Here is a 10000-nt window from a genome sequence, read left to right as displayed (position 1 = left end):
GTCAACATTCACGTCTTCAGTATAAGAGCCTTCCGCTTGCAATATTTTGATGATGGTAATTGGGATGAAACGCTGTTAACGTCGTCTCTTTCGCCGTTCGTATGGAAAGAGTTAAAGCACTCAAAAGAAGTAACGTATGTGTCACATAACGAAGACTAATGATTGTGCGACTTCAGTATGAATAAACCACCTGTCTCAGTTTCAGTCTCTCTCTCTCACCCTCTCTGTCCCCCTCCCCCCCCCTCTCTCACCCTCCATCCCTCCCTCCCTCACTCTCTTTCTGTATGAAACTGGAAGGTTATTAAACTTTTAATGGAAAGCTTGTAGCGGTGGCGAATTTTCATTGTATTTTTTTACCCTTGACTTGAAGAAAGTGATGGCCTTAGGTGGTTGGCGAGGCTCTAAGCACCATAATTTGATCTGATTCGAAACTGAAACTAACTCTCTGGTTTTTTTCTAACGACTGTCCCACCAGACGGGGTTCAGTCACCTGTGCTCCAGCGGTCTGGCACCAGCTGTGGACATTCTGAGTGAAGTTCCGGAGGTGGACGTCAACCTACCGGACAAGGAAGGCAACACGCCTTTGATCTTCGCCGCCCAGGCAGGTGAGCTAAGACACACAACACTCCTCCCGATTCCCGTCGGCCCTCCACCCCGTCCCTTCCCCCCCCACCTCCCCTCCCCGCCTGCCCCGTACCTCCCCCCTCCCTTCCCTCTTCCTCGTCCTCCCCTCTCACACACAGGCTATACAAACAGACGACGACTACGATTATGATGATGATGATGATGATGATGATGATGATGACCATTACTTCAATAGTAATAATTTTGATACTGCTACTATTACCACTGCTGCTGCTTTCACTACTGTTACTACTACCACTACCACCACTGAGAGAGAGAGAGAGAGAGAGAGAGAGGAGAGAGAGAGAGAGAGAGAGAGAGAGAGAGGCTTCCTTGTTTATGTGTACAAGGTAGATTTGGTATAAAAAGTGTGTAGTGTAGTGTAGTGTAGCGTGGTGTAGTGTAGTGTAGTGTAGTGCTGTTTAATGTAGTGTTATGTAGTGTAGTGTCTTAACATCTTAGGCTTCTTCTGGTTTTTTTTTACGTTACATTGCATTATGTCGCAAATATCGAAATATTGTGTCCTGCAGTGCAGTGCAGTGCGTTGTGTTGCCTTCCGATGAAATGACAAACCACTGCACTGCACTTCGCTACGCTGCACTACACTACACTGCACTGCACTACACTACACTACACTACACTACACTACACTACACTACACTACACTGCACTGCAGTCTTGTCTTGTCTTGTCTTGTCTTGTATCGTATCGTATCGTATCGTATCGTATCGTATCGTATCGTATCGCATCGCATCGCAAAGCATTGCATTGCATTGTATTGCATTGACTCATGTCGTGTTGGATTGTAATGCACACCATTGTGTCGCATGGTATCGTCTCGTCTCGTCTCGTCTCGTCTCGTCTCGTATCGTATCGTATCAAAGCGATCAGCATCGTATTGTATTGCATTGCATCGAACGCATCGCACAGAATGAATGACTGAATGAAACACGACCGATGAAGAAGCTGGGATGAACGTGGCTTGACGCCTCTCCTGTTTCAATAAATAATGCAGGACGTATCTGTCGCTCTGGCTGTCTCTGCCGTCATGAAGGCTTTCGCAATAATTGGGTTATGTTTTTTTTTTCTCTTTATGCAGTGTAGACTGTTTATCTGTCTGTCTGTCTGTCTGTCTCTCCCTCTTTCGGTGGGTGGGGTGAGGGCGGTGTGTTCTCCCTCTCTCTCTCTCGTCTCTGACTCTTTTTCTAGTTTTCTATCTCTCTCTCTCTCTCTCTCTCTTGCTCTCTCTCTATGTATGTATCTGTCTCTCATTTGCTCTCTCTCTCTCTGTCTCTCTCTCTCTCTCTCTTGCTCTCTCTCTGTGTATGTATCTATCTCTCATTTGCTCTCTCTCTCTGTCTCTCTCTCTCTCTCTCTTGCTCTCTCTCTATGTATGTATCTATCTCTCATTTGCTCTCTCTCTCTCTGTCTCTCTCTTTTTCTTGGGAGTGGGTTGGGAGAGGCGGGAAGATGTACCAATCAGATATGCAAGTAGGATTGAAATCATGCGTGTGTGCTTGCACGCTTGCTGTTTGTCTCTTCTTATTGATGTATCCCCGTCTCTGTTTCCGTCTGTATGTCTGCCTGCCTGCCTGTTCGTCTGCCTGTCTGTCTGTCTGTCTGTCTCTTTCATAAGTGATAAACGCATCGATTAAGCTGAGTACCATAAAGTTTTGGCGGTATCTATTGACAATGACCTGCCATGGTTTGAGCATTTAGGAATGATATGTAAAACTCTGCTCAAGAAATATCTATCAATTGTCCCAGTTTAAACATTTCTTTGATATCCATTTCCGTAAAATGTTTTTACCATACATTCATTGAATCTTTTATAGATTATGCATCAACTATTTAGGACTAGCAAGCAAGAATGTCCTCAAACCTATTCTCCATATACATGGTTTGAAATTAGTTTTACGAAAATCTTCTTCTTTATATTTTGCAGACTTTGCAATGCTGGACATTCTTCCATTGAAATCGAAACTCAAATACACCAAATCAATGTTCATATTCAGAATATTATCTGGTTGTGCTCCACCATCAATTAAAAGCTCATTTAGTATTAATGTTAAGTGCCATACTCATACAAGATGATGCTGCCCCTACCTAGAACTGATGTGTTTAAATCCAGCCTCACGTATTCTGGTGGTTTGCTTTGCAACGACGCACCATCCTCTCTTAATGTTCATACCACATCAGATGAATGTAAAAATGTATACCATTCACATTTTATGACAGAATTTCTGAAACTGCAGTTTCACCTCTTCCTCTTTCAAAGTATTTCTGTTTCCGTCTTTTTGCATCCACTGTCCCTATCTCCCTTTCACTTCAGACACGAAATATATATGTATCTGAATCCATTTGCATGTGTACATGTGTGATTATGAGGTGCGCATTTATTATCTTATGTGTGTATATGTGTTTTCGTCGTGCATGCAGGTTTTAGGATGATTTACATAGCGTGTTTGTGTATGTATGTATGTATGTATGTATGTATGTATGTACGGTGTGTGCGAATGACTTTCCTGTATGTATTTCAACAACCTTTTGTTATTCTATCTGAATATTTTGATTTCATTTTCTTTTCGCCCATGGGGGCTTGATGTAGAAAAGCTATCCGACTTCACTCATTAAAAAGTTCTCTCTCTCTTTCTCTTTCTGTCTCTCTCTCCGCTCGCGTATGTGTGCGTGCTTGTGTGTATACATTCGTGTTTGTTGCTGTGTGCGCGTGCGATTGCATGTGTACACATGTGTGTTTGTTAGTTTGTTGAGTTTGTGTGTGTGTGTGTGTGTGTGTGTGTGTGTGTGTGTGTGTGTGTGTGTGTGTGTGTGTGTGTGTGTGTGTGTGTGAGCGTGAGTGTCAATGGAAGAGTGCAAAGGCAAAGAGACAGACAGACAGACAGACAGACAGACACAGAGACGAACAGGCAGAGAGACACTGAAAGAGACAGAGGCAGAGACAGAGACAGAAAGATACTGAAAAAGACAGAGGCAGAGACAGAGAGATACTGAAAAAGACAGAGGCAGAGACAGAGATAGAGACAGAGAGACACTGAAAGAGACAGAGACAGAGAGACACTGAAAGAGACAGAAGCAGAGAAAGACAGAGAAACAGTGATTTCAGAGACAGAGGCAGAGATAAATACAATATGGGTAGGGCTAAAATAATAACTGATAACGGGGGAGGGGGGTGGGGGGGGGGAAACAAAAACGTTTTGAAAAAGTCATGAGAAAGAGACAGAGACAGTATTACCACTACCACCACCACCACCACCACCACCATCCCTCCTTCCAGTACCAACCAAGGTATCCCCCAACCCCCCTTCTCTTTTTTTTTTTTTTTTTTTTTATCCAAGGTCCTGAAATATATATGGTGAGGAGTAATAATAATAATCGTAATGGGATTCGCACTTGTGATCGCGAGATAGAGCCAACACTCGCTTGCCTGCCTTCGCGCGCGAGAGGACTAGAATTGTCACGCAAGCCAGTGTACCGATTGACAATCATCGCTCCCCATCTTAATCCTGCCCCTGGGTGCTTTTGTTGATCAAAGATTTTCGTGACAGATTATGCTCAGGGATTTCTTGTTGTTATTGTCGATGTTGTTGTTGTCATTGATGATGATGGTGATGACGATGGTGATGATGATGATGATGACTGATGACGATGTTTTTGTTGCTGTTTTGGGAGGCCAGGGTGGTAGGGTTGGTGGGATGGCGTGAAGTTGGTAGATAATAGGGAGGGGCTTTTTTGTTATATATGAATATACACTCGAACGCATGTATTCTCGCTCACATGCTACACAGACAGGCAGACAAACACAGACACGCGCAGACGCACGCACGCACACACACACACACACACACACACACACACACACACACACACACACACACACACACACATATATATATATATATATATATATATATATATATATATATATATATATATATATATATATACATGCCGGGACACACAGACATAGACAGACACAATTTTGCACTCTCGCACACACACAGACTGACACAGACACTATATAGACGCGAATACAGACACAGACACGCAGACAGACAGATACACACACACACACACACACACACACACACACACACACACACACACACAAACGCGCGCGCGGGCGCGCCCACACGCGCACGCACTCGCACTCGCACACGCACACGCACACGCACTCACACACACACGCAAACACACGCTCGCACGCGCATGACATGTCGCATCAGTTTGCCAAAATGCACGTGTCGCCACCATTGGATTTTACAAAGAAACGGAAAAAAAAAAAAATGATAGTTGCTCAACACAGAATGAAATAAAAGAAAAGGGTAAAATAAGATAAAGTAAAGTGAAATAAAAGTCGAATGAAATAAACGCTGTCTGTGGTAAATGGAATCGGTGTGTGTGTGTGTGTGTGTGTGTGTGTGTGTGTGTGTGTGTGTGTGTGTGTCTGTGTGTGTGTGTGCGCGCGCGTGCGTATGTGTGTGTGCGTGCGTTCGTATACGTGTCTGTGTGTCTCTGTATGTGTGTGTGTGTGTGTGTGTGTGTGTGTGTGTGTGTGTGTGTGTGTGTGTGTGTGTGTGTGTGTGTGTGTGTGTGTGTGTGTGTGTGTGTGTGTGTTACAGGTCACACGGATGTGGTGAGAGTGATGCTGCAGTCCTTCAAAGGGATCCGCATGGACCAGCCCAACAGGCTGGGCTTCACGGCCCTCATGAAGGCCGCCATCCAGGGCAGGACCGACTGTGCCAGGCTCCTGCTGTATGCAGGTAAAGGAGGGTTTAGGTTTCTGTGTTTTTTGTTCTTGTTATTATTATTTATTTATTTATTTATAAATTATATTATTATTTATTTATTTATTTTATTTTATTTTATTATTTATTTATTTATTTGTTTATTTATTTATTTATTCATTTATTCTCTCAAGGCCTGGCAGAGCGCGTTGGGTTACGCTGCTGGTCAGGCATCTGCTTGGCAGATGTGGTGTAGCGTATATGGGTTTGTCCGAACGCAATGACGCCTTCTTGAGCTACTGAAACTGAAACTGTTCTTCTTCTTCTTCGGTAGAATGTTCTTCAGAATTTGATAGGGGCAAAACCTATTGTTGCCGTGGGTTCTTTCTTATGCAGTAAGTTCTTCTTCTTCTTCTTCTTCTAGTTCTTGTTCTGGTTCTGGTTCTGGTTTTTGTTCTTTTTCTTCTTGTTCTTCTTCTCAGGAGGAAGGTGGCAGAATGGCTAAGACGCTCAGCTGCCAATACAGAGAGTCCGTGAGGGTGTGGGCTCGAATCTCTTTTCCTCACCCTTTCTCCCAAGTTTGACTGAAAAATCAAACTGAGCATTTAGTCTTTCGGATGAAACGATTCACCGAGGTTCCGTGTGCAGCACGCACTTGGCGCACTGAAGAAAACCCCCATGGCAACGAGACTGTTGTCCTCTGGCAAAATTATGTAAAACGAAGCCCACCCTGATAGGTACTCAAATATTTTCTTCTTCTTCACACGAACACGTAGCACAGTTGCTGTCGTTGTTGTTGTCGTTGCAGCTGCTTCTCGATACTACTGCTAGTTCTTCTTCATCTTCTTCATCATGCTTTCAAATGGGAGACAAATACGGAAAAATAAATTGTTAAGAAAGCACATCAGCACCTGTACTTTCATCGGCGCCTCAAAAGGTTCGGAATTAAAAGAGAAATCATGGTTGATTTCTTCCGAGCAGTCACTGAAAGTTTGTTAACACTCGCTATTACTGTTTGGTACGGACACATTTCCAAGGTAGAAGTCGCAGCCCTGAACAGAATCGTAAAACTGCCACCAAGATTATCGGGGCTGATTTACCTTCTCTGGACAACAAATATAGTAAGCGGCTACTCAGAGAAGCAAATTCAATCATCCAGGACGAATCACATCCAGCTTTTGGGATTTTCGAGATGCTCCCCTCTGTTCGACGGTACAGAAGTATAAAGACGAAAACCAGCTGCTTCGCAAATAGCTTCCCCCCCCCAGATCAGTCAATGCCCTGTATCTCGAACAAATCCAGTATGATTAAATAGAATTGTGCAATCAACAACCATCTACCTGAAGATCTAGTCATCAGCTCCATCCAAATGTAATATGCGGCTTCTGTTCAAACGTGTGTGTATGTGTGTGTGTGTGTGTGTGTGTGTGTGTGTGTGTGTGTGTGTGTGTGTGTGTGTGTGTGTGTTCAAGTTCTTGTGTTGATATGCACATGTATTTATCCTGAATTCTACTGAATCTGTGTTTGTGTATGGGTTTCGATTTATGTTCGTACCTTTTTATTGCTACCCCCACCCCCACCCCCCAACATTCCTTGTAACCCCGGTACACTTGGTAATAAAGACATATTCTTTTCTATTATATCATCTTCATCATCATCATCATCATCATCTTCTTCTTCTTCTTCGTCTTCGTCTTCTTTTCATCATCATTAACATCATCATCATTAACATCATCATCTTCTTCTTCTTCGTCGTCGTCGTCGTCGTTGTCGTCGTCATCGTCTTCATCTTCTTCTTTTACCCCGCCATATTGGCAGCCTTTTTCCCTTTTCAGTGTGTTCATTTGGGTTAAGCGTGTGTACACGAAGCAGGTTCAGATACTAGTAAGCCTTAACATAATATGTTGTCACGTCGGCAGTCTTGCATTTCGGGGGTGCCCTTTTTATCCCCCCAGCTATAGTTAATGCTGACGTAGATTACTGGATCTTTGACGTGTGTATTTGAACTTCTGCATGCGAATACCCACGAAGGGGGTTCAGGCACTAAACAAGTCTGCACATACGTTGACATGGGAAATAGGGTGGAAAAAAAGTCCACCCCTTTGCCACCAGGTGCGCCAAAACCGGGGATCAAACTACACACACACACACACACACACACACACACACACACACACACACATATATATATATATATATATATATATATATATAATTGAAAAACAAACTCAGGCGGAGGATCCAGCTCTCTGACCATACTGTACCACACAGGTCCGTTTCCAGAAGATGTCAAAGGGAGTAGAACTGTTTTACAGATATACGCTGCACCTTATCAGCTGTAGGAAAACAAACAACTAGATAATGCAAACGAACAACCAAAGAATGAACCAAAGAAGCCAACAAACAAATGAATGAATTAATGTATAAATAAATGGGAGAGATGCTCAATGGAAAGGATGTGCCTTACCACTTCTAACTCCGCATACACTGTTGCATACATGCACTAGGTCAACAAAAACAACTGGCATGTAAACAAATGTATACATTAAAAGAGAAGATAGGGTCGGTCCATTGTTATGATACAGATGACAGATCTTTGTTTTTCTTTGGTTATGTATTAGGTTAAGAGAGAGGAGGAAGAGAGAGAGGATAGACGACAGAAAAGCCTCAATATCTAACAAACAACTCACACTAGGGCAACAATAAACCCAGACAGATGTAATCACTTGTCATACATGATTAGAATGCATACATCAGAACACTACAACATCAAAAAACCCTGGCAAATGTACACAGACATCGAATATTCTTAAAATGCATGCCTCAAGACACACTGGGGCAATTGCTGCGCCAGACGATAGGGGAAAAAATGCTAGATAATGCAAACGAACAGCCAAAGAAACAACAAAAGAAGCCAACAAACAAATGAATAAACAAACGAATGTATAAATAGAAAAAAAGGACCTAACACATGAAATTCACGTAAATCCAGTGCGCTGGCCAGGGCCTCGAGAGGTCATGGGGATGACGATGAAGATGAAAGCGGAAAACGATGGTTGGAGGTGTGTGGTGTGTGGTAGGTGGTGGGTGGTAAGTGGTGGATGTTGGATGTTGGGTGGTGGTAGTGGTACTTGGCAGGTAGGTGGTGGTAAATGGGTGGGTAGAAGGTGATAGGTGGAAGACAGCTGGTGGGTGGGTGGTAACTTGCGTGGTGGTTGATGGTGTGTGGTGGGTGGTAGGTGGTGGTGGATGATACATGGTGGGTGGTGAGTAGAAGGTGGGTGGTGGTAGGTGGATGGTAGTGGTATGTGGTTGTTGGGTGGTGAAACGAATCGAACTGAAGAAATTATATTTTCTAAGGGCAATACAGTGAGCAAGACAGTACTCTTTTTCATCCAGCCCTCGAAGGGGAAACAGTAAAAATAAAACAATGGGGGGTACCATTGTATCAGTGCAACATGCACATTATAATCATGGTTACATGAATGGTAATCTAGCATTTACAACACTACATAGCTTGAGGAAAATCAGAGGAGAGTGTGGGTGGTTGGTGGTAGTTGGTGGTTGGTGGTAGATGGGTGGTGGGTGGTAGTTGGGTGGTGATGGATGGTGGGTGGTGGGTGGTAGTTGGGTGGTGGTGGGTGGTGGCAAGTAGGTGGTAGGTGGGTGGTGGGTGGTAGATGGATGATGATGGATGGTGGTTTGCATGTGGTGGTGGTGGGTGGTCGGTTGTAGGTGGGTGTTGTGGTAGGTGGTGGGTGGTAGGAGGTGGATGATGATGGATGGTAGGTTGTAGGTGGTTTGTAGGTGGTGGGTGGTGGGTTATAGGGGGGTGGTGGGTAGTGGGTGGTGATGTAGTTGGGTGGTAATGGCTGGTGGGCCATAGGTGGATGATGATGGATGGTGGGGTTGTAGGTGGTGGGTGGTAGACTGGTGTCAGGTGGTGGGTCGATGGTGGACGGGTGGTGGGTATTTGTGGTAGGTGGTTACCGTCATCATTTCGTTCCCGTTTCTTGTCCTTACTCCTAGATCATTTCTTTCGAATTTTGTTGTTAACATCATCGACAACAGCATATTGTATTGTATTGTATTGTATTGTATTGTATTGTATTGTATTGTATTTAGTTCTCTTTTTTTTATCACAACAGAATTTTCTGTGTGAAATTCGGGCTGCTCAGCCCAGGAAGAGCGCGTCGCTATACTACAGCGTCACCCATTTTTTTGTATTTTTTCCTGCATGCAATTTTTCTTTGTTTTTCCTATCGAAGTTGATTTTTCTACAGAATTTTGCCAGGAACAACCCTTTTTGTTCCCGTGGGTCCTTTTACATGCGCTAAGTGCATGCTGCACACAGGATCTCGGTTTATCGTCTCATCCGAATGACTAGCGTCCAGACCACCACTGAAGGTCTAGTGGAGGGGGAGAAAATATCGGCGGCTGAGCCGTGATTCGAACCAGCGCGCTCAGATTCTCTCACTTCCTAGGCGGACGCATTACCTCGGCCATCACTCCACTGTGGGGTCTAACATTGCGGATTTTGATGATGGTGATGATGATAATAAAGACGATGATACTACTACTACTACTGCTACTACTACTAATGACGACGATGATGATGTTGATGATGATAA

The 10000-nt window shown here is 43.8% G+C and overlaps 1 protein-coding gene across 2 annotated transcripts in view; it reads left to right on the top strand.

Moving 5' to 3' along the window:
• LOC143292101 (uncharacterized) overlaps positions 1-10000 on the top strand; it is a 105278-nt gene that overhangs the window by 85870 nt on the left and 9408 nt on the right. For both annotated transcript variants that reach the window (XM_076602285.1, XM_076602286.1), the window contains exons 4-5: positions 476-605; positions 5265-5405. In XM_076602285.1, the coding sequence (XP_076458400.1) occupies positions 476-605; positions 5265-5405 (271 nt within the window). The remainder of the gene's footprint in view (positions 1-475; positions 606-5264; positions 5406-10000) is intronic.

The sequence above is a fragment of the Babylonia areolata genome, chromosome 18 (assembly GCF_041734735.1).
Source record: "Babylonia areolata isolate BAREFJ2019XMU chromosome 18, ASM4173473v1, whole genome shotgun sequence".
NCBI classification, from domain to species: Eukaryota; Metazoa; Mollusca; class Gastropoda; order Neogastropoda; family Buccinidae; genus Babylonia; species Babylonia areolata.
Note: the sequence above shows the minus strand (reverse complement) of the source record. Positions and strands in the feature narration are given on the sequence as shown.